At 39.5% G+C, this 12714-nt stretch overlaps 1 protein-coding gene across 2 annotated transcripts in view; it reads right to left on the reverse strand.

Moving 5' to 3' along the window:
- PEPD (peptidase D) overlaps window positions 1-12714 on the reverse strand; it is a 135158-nt gene that overhangs the window by 109395 nt on the left and 13049 nt on the right. For both annotated transcript variants that reach the window (XM_035337177.1, XM_035337176.1), the window contains one exon: window positions 1239-1302. In XM_035337177.1, coding sequence (XP_035193068.1) covers window positions 1239-1302 — 64 coding nt within the window. The remainder of the gene's footprint in view (window positions 1-1238; window positions 1303-12714) is intronic.

Below are 12714 nucleotides of genomic sequence, written 5' to 3' on the forward strand. Positions count from 1 at the left end.
CATATTTTTTTAATGAAAAATGAGGATTACATCCTTACATGGTGATTTGTTGACATAAAACCATCCTGTGCAAAATGCCCCTAGTATCCTGATGGAGGAAAACCACTTCCTTGGCAAACCAAGCAAAAGTTATAGACAGAACCTTTGAAAACGAAACAGTTTAACTGCAGGCTTCAGCTGCTCCTAACTTCAATCCAAGTAGTCCAGGTGGAACATGGCCTTTATGTTGGGAAAATGTACAGCTGCACCTAATGAGCTCTTTTCCTCATCAATGAGGTTTCTAAACAGTAAGAACAGAACTGTAATAAAATCATTTATTTGGTGGAAAGCCAGCCAAAGCAACTGAAGTGACCCAAAATAAATGTGATTTTTATTTTTTTTAAATAAAACATGCATTTTCCACTTCCAATTTTCACTGCCTGACAGAGGAGTGTCTGCACTCTGTGTGATTCCAGCTCACGTCAAAAAGCAACCTCTGCACAGCTTCCTCCACCCCAGCTACTGAAAGACAGGATCAAACTTCATTTCATAATTAGACTCATTATGAAAATGAAATGAAACATCCTCACAGCTGATTACAGCAAAGTTTTGGGTCTTGTGAGTCATAGTTACTGTTCTGCAGGGACAGAAATATCAGAATCTTCCTTTTCAAGCTGCTCTCCATGAAAATCAACCACAGAGCTTGGCAGTAATACTACCCTCATCCTGCTGAGCTTTCCTACCAAAAAAAGAAAAAAAGGTGACTGGCCAGGTGCATAAGTATATAAACATCTGCTCAAAAACAAAATGAGAAACTTGACTAAGAAAGTCACACTTGCATTTAAAAACATGAAAATTGTTGCTTATTAGAGTGATTCAATACAAACTAAGAGTAAAGCAGGCAGGCAGCTATTCCTCTGAGCTCTTTGTATTCATAAAATAAGTGCAGGCTCTCAGTCAGAGTTAAAACATGCAATCTCCCTGACAGCAATCTCCTCAAATCTCCAAGGCATTGAAAAAAATAAATGTATTTAGCAACATGTTTCTGTTGAATAGATACAGACTGACAGGTCTCATGATGCCCCAGACTTGTTTATGAGATGGTCTTTGGATTAAGACTTCAGTGTTCAGCTCAAAGTAGCAGCCTTTTTTTTTTTCTTTAATTTAAAAAAATTACAAGTGCTTTATAAGGCGCAAAATCACTGCCACATGTCCATTTTGTATTCACAGAAAAATATTCATACACAGAGACAACTCACCTGGTTCACATAGTGGACTTCATCCACAGCATATTTTTTCTTGAAGTATTCAGGGGGGTGAATCCTTTGGAAAACAGGAGAAAGAAACATTTGGATTCAGCTTTACTGCTACATTTAATAGTTAAGGTCACAGACAAAGAAATTACATCCTCTACTATCACAGTAAAAAAGCAGATACAAGGAATGTTTTAGTAATCCTAACCTTGATTCAATTTCTCAAAATAGTAGATTACACAGAAAAGTTGCCACAGCTACAAAATCACTGTGCTTCAATCCAGTCCAGGCTGAATACTTAAGATTTCATTGTCTCCTCCCGAACTAAAGTTTTATTTTTCCCATTCACTCTACACAAGACAGGTTTTTTAAAAAGAACTTTGCCATTTTTGTACAATTTTCCAACTCACCAGATGGTGGAAGCACGATGAAATAGCACCAGACCACTCTGCCCTGTGTTATATTTGAAGAATGGACAAGATACTCGTTTTCTGCTCTGGTGCTCACTCACTGCAGGACCCTCTTCCCTGCTGGCACCCGTGGCACAGTACGAAGCAGCTCGAGGACTGCTGGGCTGTGTTCTGCAGCCTTTATTCCTCAGGACCCCACAGCTTCACTCCTCTAACCTAACAGGGTGTGCGACTTCATGGTCCATGTCCAAAATGAAATCACTTCTGCCTTCTTCTGCCCCAGTTGGGCAAAGTAAAAATAGTGCAGGAGTGACGTGAAAGATCTGCTTCCCACCTATTGCTGCAGATGCTGGCATGGCCCAGCACCCCCGTACTTCCCTGGGGCCCTGGTGGCACACAGTGGCTGTGCGATGGCTCAGTCCTTCACTCACAAGATCTTATTCTCCGTTCCACAATTCCAATCTCTATCTCCCCCCAATACTGAAACAAAAACAATCAGGACTTCTGAAAACTTAAAATAAATTAAAAACAAACAAACAAACAAACACACCCACCCTACACCCTTCCTCAAAGGAATGAAAACAGGAGGAAAAACACGGACAACAGAAGGGGAGCTGGGAGTGCTCTGTGTGTTCTGCTTCCTGCAAAAAAGCAGGGGGGCAAGAGGTGCAACAGGACAGAAACTTCAGTTGTTTAACTATTGCACTACAGCAGCCTAAGTCCAACTGGGAAGAGCAAATTAGGCCAGAGACTGAAAAAAGAATCTAACTTGCAGAGTGGTGGGACCCAGAGCCCAACATTTTTAGGAGGTGCTCAGTGACAAAGACGAGTGGCATAGCTGCCCGCGCTGCCAGCTGGCTGCGTCTCCCATTTCAGACATCCTTTCAATCTTGTGCACTAGTTCCTCATTTTATATCCCTTTGTGGTACAAATTATATTGGGCCGAGACACGAACAACGACATGGAAATGTTTTTAGTATTCTCATGAAGAAAGCAGGCTCCAAAGCAGCAAATTGCAGATTTTTTTTTTTTTTTTTAATCTAACTATATGTGAAATAATTATTCAAAAGTAACACAAATGTTTCATTCTAAGTTCTCATTTTCAATGCTTCTTTTGTGGACTCTTCCCATCACTGCTTGAAATTTCAAAGAAATTATCATTTATCTTCCCTCCCTGGTTAATTTTGCATATAATTAAAAAATTCACTCTATCTTCTTATCTTTCTGTACCCTGTACTTTATAGTTCCCTTACTTCCAACTTCCGCATACTCTGCTTCCAGTGTAGGTATCTCTCTTCCCCCCCTCCTTCATTCCTCACACATTAAAGTACTTTAATATTCCAGAAACATCATGAACAGATTTAGCATTTTCCATTTTTGTTCTCTTTTACAGTTTCAACCAATTCCTCTGGTATCGGAAGGATCCCCACTGTAAAACCAGTTAATTTACAACCAATGGTAATTTACGGTATGCTCTACCCTTTACAGAAACACCTCCAAAGCACTATTTACAATTAGCTGTATTGCTTGAATCTGGTAACTGTTTCTTGTAAATTATGTATTTTTTTAAAGTAAGCCCACAGATGTGCTGGATTTTATTAATTTCATTTAATGCCATTTAACTAAGAGTAGGTCTCACTTTCCAACATGCCAATAATAAAACTTACGTCTTTCCACGAACTGTTTTTAAAGTCCTTTTCTTGGTTTGTTAAGTCATATACTTGCATGGTCTACAGCAGAGTGCTGCTAAATTAATTCTTTGGTTACGGTTAATATTAAGCCATTATCGATTCCATTCCAGCTGTAATTCATCCCCTTACGAACACTCATTCATCTGAGGAACACAAGTAGCTCCTCATCCTTTCAAGGCTGAGGATTTTTTTCTGTACTTGGAGGGAAAGAAAACAGCAGCTTCCCACTCTGTTCTAAGCTTCTGTTTATTAAACCAGGTCATCCTTCAGGTACCTTTCACTCCATCACACCCATTAACAAGCTACCGAGCTTCCCAGACACGTCCTTCCTTTGGGTCCTGTTCTGGCCGCCTTGCGCAGAAGCCAGCAAACTTTTAGCACAAAGTACAGACTTCTCAGCTCCTCTCTGAAGCATTCAAGGTTCTGCTTCACGTCTTTTTGTCATTCATTAGCACCTCTGACTGGTGAAATAAATTCACATACACTTCCCACAAACTACCATCCCCTACCCATCCCACGGGAGCCACAATGCTTCGGCACTGAAGCCACCTCTCCCTGTGGATTACTGGGAAGCTTTCTGCACAGACCCACCCTTTGCAGAACCACACAGGCAGAAGGAAAACACGCACATGGAAGTCTGCATTAAAGCAGGAAAATTCTGTACTATCACGTGCAGAAAAGCAGTAAAGAGGGTAAAACAAAAGCTCATGGAGAAAGGGGAGGAAATATGATCCTCATTGAGACTTTCAATATTCCCTTCAATCTCTTTCACTCTTTCTCCACTTCATCCCACGTGCTACTTTCTGTCCCACCACTGTGACATCTCACCATCTCTTCCCACACATTCTAGATCCCCAAACCTTCTCCATCATATTTTCCCTATACAGAGCTACAACCGCACCCAGGCATGCTGTATTCAGAGGCAATTCATACCAGCCTAACCTCACCCTGAGCTACTGCTGGCACCAACAGCTCAGCTCACGGTTTGGTGGCAAGCTATGAAAGGTCCTCATGCACCGTCATCAGTTACTGCAAGAGAGAACCAGTGCAGTTTCTCAGCAGTGACAGAGTTCAGGATTCATTTTTACACAATTTAAATGCAAAACAGGTTAAAGTCTAGCACCGACCATCCCTGTCACAGGGAATTATACCTTGCACAGAACGCTCACTGGCCTCATGGAAACCAAAGGTTATATTCAGTTCTGATCATTTCCAGTACATTTGATGCTTTATAGAGATTAGGAGTGCTTCTCTCTATAATGACTTTCAGGCAGGTAGAATAAGTTAATTTGTTACAATTTTTAGGTTTGCCTTTGTCTTCTGTAACACTGCTATGGCCTGCCAGTTTCAAAATTTTGATTAATCACTACAGAGACTGCAAGCAGAAAACCCCACAGCAAGTCATAAATTAATTAGAAGAATTACCCAAGTGGAAGACATGATCCCAAATATTATTGAATCATGTATTTCCTTACCTATCTAAAAAAATTAACTTCTGTAAGCAGATGTGAACAGAAGCTACAGCCTAGTTTTTAAAGGCTTTGGGGGAAAGAACTGTATAAAAACTTTTAGATTCACTGTAAACATAAATGAGCAGAAACCTATGGAGAACAATGTACTTGAGACCTCAGAAGGCTCAATCTGCATTCCCTATAGTTTTATAACTCAGCCTAGCAAATACTAGTGTTCATTAGAAATGTCAGTAGTGGGCCTCTGGAATAGTAGAAGTTGTCTTTTTATCTCCTCATGAAAATAAGCAACTCCAAACTTCTGGAACCCCATCAAGCCCAAGCACTCCGTCACCCAAGAGGCCTGCCAAAAATCTGGCATCTCACAGATTACGGCAGTCAGAAAGATTAGGCTGGAGTCCAAGACTTCTACTTATTTACAGTAATACATTCTCCTTCTGTCACCAAAGGTTCCCTACAAGAGGAGACTGTTTCTAGTTCTTAGAACTCATCACACTTTCCAGTCCAGCAAAAAAGCTTGAGTTGTCTTGGGTTAAACACCAGACATGCTTACAGTCTGCTGGTGCTTCCTACCTCCTCCCTCTTCCTTGTTCTAGCTCACCTACTTGGTTTCTTGCTTTGAAGCAACTGAGAAACGCTAAGGATATCCTACAGTTTAAAGAAAATATTCAAATTCTGATGTGCTTTTTAATTTTAAAAGCTGAAGCTTTACTAAAGGGCCAAATAGCAAAGATTCACCTTTTGATCACAAGTGACAACTTTGATATACAAAATTTCTACTGAGGGAACAACGTGAAAAAGAAGAGGAGGAGGAGCAATATTTTCACTATAAACATACAGTGTGAAACATTAAGTCAGACACTGAAGTAACACCCCATTTCTCTTAGACATTGATCAAACAAAAACCGCCAGCAAAAGAGTAAGGGAGAGAAGCATTACGAACTAGGAAAGCAGGAACTGCAGTCAGTTGAATACCCTAACATAACTTTCAAGTTTATAATAAACTTTTCCATTTGGTTCAACTAAAGCCACAGTGGAAAAAAAAAAAAAAAAAATCAGATTTTTAACGCTAGAAGTTATTTAATTATCACTTTGTCAAATAGGCCGCCCTATAATAAATAGCCAGCTATAAAAGCAGCTTGGCAGAAAGTGTAGATAAGGAAACCTTAAATAAAATGCTATAGATTGGAGTGCAAAGGAATATTTACTTGTAATTATCCACTTATTTTTTTTTTTCTGGCTAAAAATATTAGATTTATTCCATCACAATTAGTATATAACACTTATTCTCATCTCCAAGTACTGTTTTTTTGTCTTCCTTTATATTACGTGGCAGTAAACATTAAATTTATAGCATAAAAACCAATTACTTGGGAATCTGGTGATGTCTGAATATCCTATTCAGGTAGAGCAACCAGGACAGGTTGACACAAAGAGCCAATTTATTTCATTCTATGTAGACTAAACAGTTAGAGCAACAATGGGGAAGGGGAATGCAGATCCAATGTCTGAGACTGCACCACAGTCAAAAAAATCTGTAAGTACAGGCAAAGCATATACTTAAAAAAAAAAAAAAAACTAAACACCCATGAGCTCACAAAAAACCACTGTTCATCTATGATGCGTACTTGGATTGGTTATATTGGCATGATATGTAAGGCTAACTTCACCCTGAATGCTTATGTTGTTACTAAAGGATTACGGATACACGCTCAAACATGTATGTAAATACAAGTAAACACCTCAGAAATGACCAGAGCACCTTTAGCAGGGCAAGTGCCCACAACACAGATTAAGCAAAAAGCTTTAGCTTTCTGCAGTTCTGTTAATAAAATAAAATAAAATAAAATAAAATAAAATAAAATAAAATAAAATAAAATAAAAAAACAAGCCACACAGTTTGCTGCATCAGCCAGTCCTGCATTAGTCTACTACCGGACATTCAGACTAATAAAAAGTCCAGAGAATTGCAATGGCCCTTCACAGGGCTCTTTTACCACCACTGCTATTTTCACATACCTTATATTTCCTAACATGTCTGCAAGCGATTCACGGATTATAAAGCCAGGAGAGATCAGAATACGCACACATGTTTGATTTTTAGATGCTTTGATTTTCAGGCATCTGATATTGCTACATATCCTGCTGTTAGATTTTGCGAACAGGATCTACTCTCTGCTCCATATTTGAATTGTTACAGCAGGTGGGCGAGCCCTTTGGTCAGCTCTTTTAAAATATCTAGATAAAAACATTATCTTTAGGAACAATTCAACTTTCTGCACGTTTATCACTGTAGGAGAAAAAAGTTCATCACCATCACTTTGTAATGCTTCACATATTTTTCATTTTCCTCAAATACAGAATGAAAATACTTTATTGAACAGTTGCATCAGTAACGCTGCAGTAATGGCACTTGCACCTTTCCATCTACTAGCAGTGGTCTGAATTACAGCTGCCAGTTTTGCTTTCTTTCTTTCTTTCTAACTCATTGCCCTAAGCTTGTCTCCTCATCCAGAACTCCCCATTAGCTAAGTTCCCATCATATCAGCTTGTCCAAACAGGCAGATAGATACATGAGAACCATCGGTATGCTTCAATGCATTGTTGTAGTTATTCTTATTTATACATTATAAAAATCACTTCTACCTCTGCATCAAAGTCAGCAACCATTTTGAGGATCTGTTAGCATCTTAGAGAGGAAGAAAGTACGGACTGACACAAAGCAAGACATGCTCTTCTAAAGACTACCTGCTGCAATTCAAACACAGATCCACGTGCCTCATCCACTGCTTAGTACAAGCGAGTCTTTAAGACTCACACAGCCTCTGGATGTTACCAGAAAGTGACATTCCTACAAGCAGTAATTAAAAGAATTACCATACCTGAAGGAAAAGTATAACAGGCAAATATCAGACATTGTTCATGATTAAAGCAAAAAGGTTTCTACACAATAGTGATCGAGGCGCAGTGCTCTCTTAAAAAGTCCTCCAAATATTATTGCCACTACTGCGTGGAAAAACTCTCAAAGCTCATACCACAGAATCAGAACTGGAAGATTGTTAAGGCAGCGAGACAGAAAAGCTAAAACTAGCAAACTCTACAGTCAATGCTTTTGGTTTTATGGGGATACAACAATATTGCCTCCTCCATTTTACCTTAAGTTTCACATTCAGAGTAAAGGACATAATCCACCACTCACTTCTTAAGCAAATAGTCTCTACTAAGCAAAGCACACACATACATAAGCCTGCGCATTGTGCCTTCACAAGGCACTGGGGCATGCACAAATTCACAACTATAAAGCCACTGCAGGAGTTGCATGGCATTTTTCCTCCTATGAGAGGAAACACATGCACAAGGAGTAAATTGGGTGGAGAAGCAGAGCTCTCAGCAAGTGAAGTTCCACCCAGTAAACAACCCATTCCTCAGGCCTTACTAGAAAGAGCTTAAGGCAAAGTAAAAATTTCAGTGGGACTACATACTAAGGGTAAGAACATAGGCAATAATAAACCCAGATAAATACAACGCATCAGCCAAGTAGAGGTGAAGGAGGAAGAGGGATACCAAAGCAATGTTTTAATACTGTCAGAATTTCACCAATAAACTCCCTCCTCATTACAATATCATCACGTTAACAGATGGCAAAACATTAACCAAACAAGGGGGTGTTGAGAACTGCTAGGAAGAGCAACACAGGAGGCTTTACAAGATACCAACAGATGTTCCTGACTTTGTCGAAAAAAATGCAATCACCTATATATCCAAAAGGAATTTCACTGTCTAACAGGAAGATTAAAAGACATCCAGTTAGGTTTAACACGAAACAGTATTAATGGGCTCACTGGTATCACAGGCAGCCTCCAGCATGTGTTCTGACAACCTTAATGCTAGTCCCTTTCCACATCCCTAGATTTCTGTTTATCCTTTGAAGGACAGAAGTGCCTGCGTACATGTAAACTTCTTTTCCTTGTTCCTTTTGATATAGTACATAAAAATATGGATATAAAAAATACAGCAGATGGATATAAAAAAAATGTATCAGAATTTAACAGAAATTGAACTGAAGATCGAGACTCAGGCTGATCTGACCAAAAAAAGTTGCAGGGCTGCAACTGAGGTCCCATGCTGGAAAACAACGAAACAGCAGAGTCCACATGCGTGATACTGGATGCAGGACACTGGGTGTTAGATATTGACTTCCCAAGGTCACAAACAGCTTAGGCAGAAGCAGGAAAACTACAAGCAACATACAGACTGTTGGGTTTAAGAAATCAGAAATAAATTATTGAGGAGACTCTCTCAGTTCTTCCTAATAAAGGCCAAACTCTCAACAAACTCGTCTATTTTATAGGCTGTCTCACAGCTCCTGCTCAGCTGTTCCCATCACATGCATTCCCCAAAGAAAAGACCTTTAAGCTTTCTATAAATTCTATCTCAAGAGGCAGCATCTTGATTTGATATTTAAAAGATACTATCAAGAGCTACCCGAAAAAAACAAAATCACAGAAAACTTGCAAGGTGGTAACCTTTGCTTTATTTCTTTCTGCAATAAAATTCTTTGCCTTGGAGAAGGACTCTGTCCTAGGCACAGAAAAAGCTATAACAAAGGAAATTTTTATATACTGAAATCCCAATATGATTTCCCATGGCATAATACTGTTGACAAATGCTCATAAGAAATCTCTCCTCGCAAAAAAAAGGACACAACAATTACACTGGTTAAGAGGGTAAGTATAATTTCCAGGTCACTATACAGTAGCAGTGTTCCACTTCGTGTTATACACCAGTGGAAATTCATGCTTCTTAACTCAGAAAGTTACACATTGCATCTGTCAATAGCAGATGTTCTGCTTTCACTTTGGAAGCACACCTATTTTGGAAGGAAAAGCAGCAATATTTTATGTCCCACACATGGAAGCATTACAGCAAGGTCCGAAATGTGTGCAGCATATCCCATAGCTCCCATATTAATTGGTAACGGCATGAAAGGAAGAAGTACCAATGTTTACAGCAGTGTTAAGACAACCTGAACAGCTCCTATCCTCTAACGTGTAAAGGAAGCAAAACCACAGAGAAATTAAAGGAATTTGCTAAAGCAACTCATTGGACACAAAGAACCTACCCATGCAAACAGTCTCCGATCCACTGCGCCACATTGCCCTGAGACAAAAAAGCACCTGGCATCTCCTAGGAGCGGGGTCAAGGAGAAGAGCTCAAACATTCGGAGCTCCAGCACATACACAGGCAAAGGGGTACACAAAAGTATAACACAACCTGCCTGTTTTTCACTCACATTTAGCTCTTAAGATGCATTAATATTCATTACACTTTTCCCAACCTTATTTTCTAAAATGGTGTTTTTTTTCCCCTTTGTACATTTCTCCTGACATAGCACAACGCAGACAATATTCTTCCAGAGTCCTGCCTCAGAGACTGAAAGCGAGTGTGCTGGGGCAGACACAGCAAAGGTTCTAGCAAACACAAAACCTGAAGGAAACAGTTAACAGCAACAGCTGAGAACGCAATTTTACAAGTGCAAGAACAGAGGCCATGCTGTAGATACTTCACTTGAGGGTTTTTTGCATCCTGCAGTGCCTCCTTGAATCCTGGCCCACAAGAAGCAAAGAGCTTTGCACTCCAACCAGGCAGCCGCGCGGCAGAAGACAGAACGGAGGTGCAGAGCCTCGTTGGAGCACTGCTGGAAAACCCCCATGGGCATTGCTTTTGCTGCAGCTTGCTTTCCTACCAGCAGCATCTGAATCCTTGGAGGAAAAACAGATGGCATGCCTGATCAAAGAAAACTTGGATTCTCTGATATTTCAAAATGTTATCAGGAATTTACACCACTGAACTCAATACTCCTGCTAGCGCATTAAATAAAGTATAAAATAAGAAATGCCTGGTGCGGGTTACCAACATTTCCCCTCTTACCACAAGCATGAGACGTGCACAGGTAAGATTTAACTTTCCTCATGCTGTGGTTTAAAGCCACATCTAAAAACTCTGGTGCAGCATTGTTAAGCAGATTTACTTCGGGTCCATTCTATTTCTCAACACACTTAAATGAAAAAGAGGAGAGAACAAAGAAGCACTTCAACACTTCCTGAGTTGCCAAATTGTGCATCCAGTCAAAGGTGCACGCTGGTGTGACTGCAAATCAATGGACTGATATGACTTATTTTTTAAAATGTTGTCAGCAACAAACACAAAGAAAGTTAAGCATTTAAAAGCAAAGATTTATACAAATAATCCCTGAAGTAAACGTGATAGGAACAGTACACATTTGTCCTGGATTAACGAGGCTTGTGGGCAACTGCAACACTGAGACAACTGAAGTGATAATTTGAGAAGTCAGAGCGCTAGAGCAGCACTAGTTAGAGAAAAACAATCGTCAATGAAGTGGCAAGCACAATTCAGACACTAATTAGTCTGTAGAAGTATTTCTTTATCCACAGAGTAATACCATAATAAATTAATGGAAGACAAGAAACAGGAATCACCATACTACGGAAAGAAATGGAATATTGGAAAATAAGCAGCATGGGGAATTACACAAGTCATTCTCATCAATCAAAAGCAACAAGCTTTACTGGACAGAGTTTCAAAAGGACTGAATGAAGGGTAAAGCAACAGATGTACTATCAGAATAATAGTAAAATATTTGATAAATATCTCTCTGAAGAATCTTACTCTCCAAAATCAACTCAAATTGGCTTGGGCAGGAACACTATGACGTGACCTGGACTTGAAAGGCCTAAAGCAGAAAATAAAAAATAAATAAAAAGATGAGCTTTTCAAGGCCTGGGAAACCCTCCAACTACCACGCTGAGAAGTGCTGTATCTATTTAGACTGATGTTCTCAGAAGTTAAAGTGATAAACAGCAACAGACTGCAAGTCTTGATTAGTGAGATACTGCAAAGACTGAAATTAGTTCTGATGGTATTCAGAAGCAGAAGCTGGACTGAGTATGTTCGTGAGATCCACAGATGGTATTTGCAGGTGGTAACAAACTTTGCAGATAAATTGCAATTGCTAGTTGGTACAAAACAGTAATAAAATGACCTAAAGTGATTAAAAAACATATTTTATTATTTTTTTGAACAACAAAATAAAAATTCAGTGGATAAGGGAACGGGATAAATGTTGGGAAAGGACTGAACTAATACACATGGAAAAGGAAAACATCAAGTAGATTTTACCTTAAAGGAAAACCTGCCAGACAAAGTATCGGGGGATGACATGCCAGACCAGTTCAGAAGGTAAAATTAAGACCCTCCTAGGAATATATTATCTGCATACACAGCTCCAGAGCACGTTACAGAGAAAGGGGCCTACAAGTGATCTGCATCAAGAATGATTAAGGTGGTTTAAAGTTTGTCCCCTACAGCACCCACATACACCCCTCTACCTGTCAGAGGTTGTCTCAAATCTCGGCTTGCAGAGAGAGCACGCATAGTACAGACCTTACCTTGTGGAAACCAAACCTTCGGCCAATCAATGCACCAGCCTCAGCTGCCATGACACAGCCGGATAAACATACCATGCTGTACATACACTTAACACTCAGTTATTCAAAATACAAATGCCACAAAATTCACCTATCCTCATAAAGAAGGAGAACGAGAAAGTGACTTCTTCACATCTAATCTTCTAATTTTCATGAACACATATAGTCTACAGGAAAAAAGCTAAAACATGGAGCGTTAAAACTTTTTTTACGTAAGCTCGTGCGAAAAAGTAAATACATAATTTTGCGCTATTTTCAAAGGGCAGTACAACTTGATAGCTTTGCTGAATTCAGGCAAGTTCAATCACCAAAACCAAGGTTTGATTTTAGTTATAACCCTCTTCGAAAATGATGACAATGTTTGAGAACTTTCCTCATTAGGTCACTGAGAAATCTTGACATTT

Source organism: Oxyura jamaicensis, chromosome 11, assembly GCF_011077185.1.
Source record: "Oxyura jamaicensis isolate SHBP4307 breed ruddy duck chromosome 11, BPBGC_Ojam_1.0, whole genome shotgun sequence".
NCBI classification, from domain to species: domain Eukaryota; kingdom Metazoa; phylum Chordata; class Aves; order Anseriformes; family Anatidae; genus Oxyura; species Oxyura jamaicensis.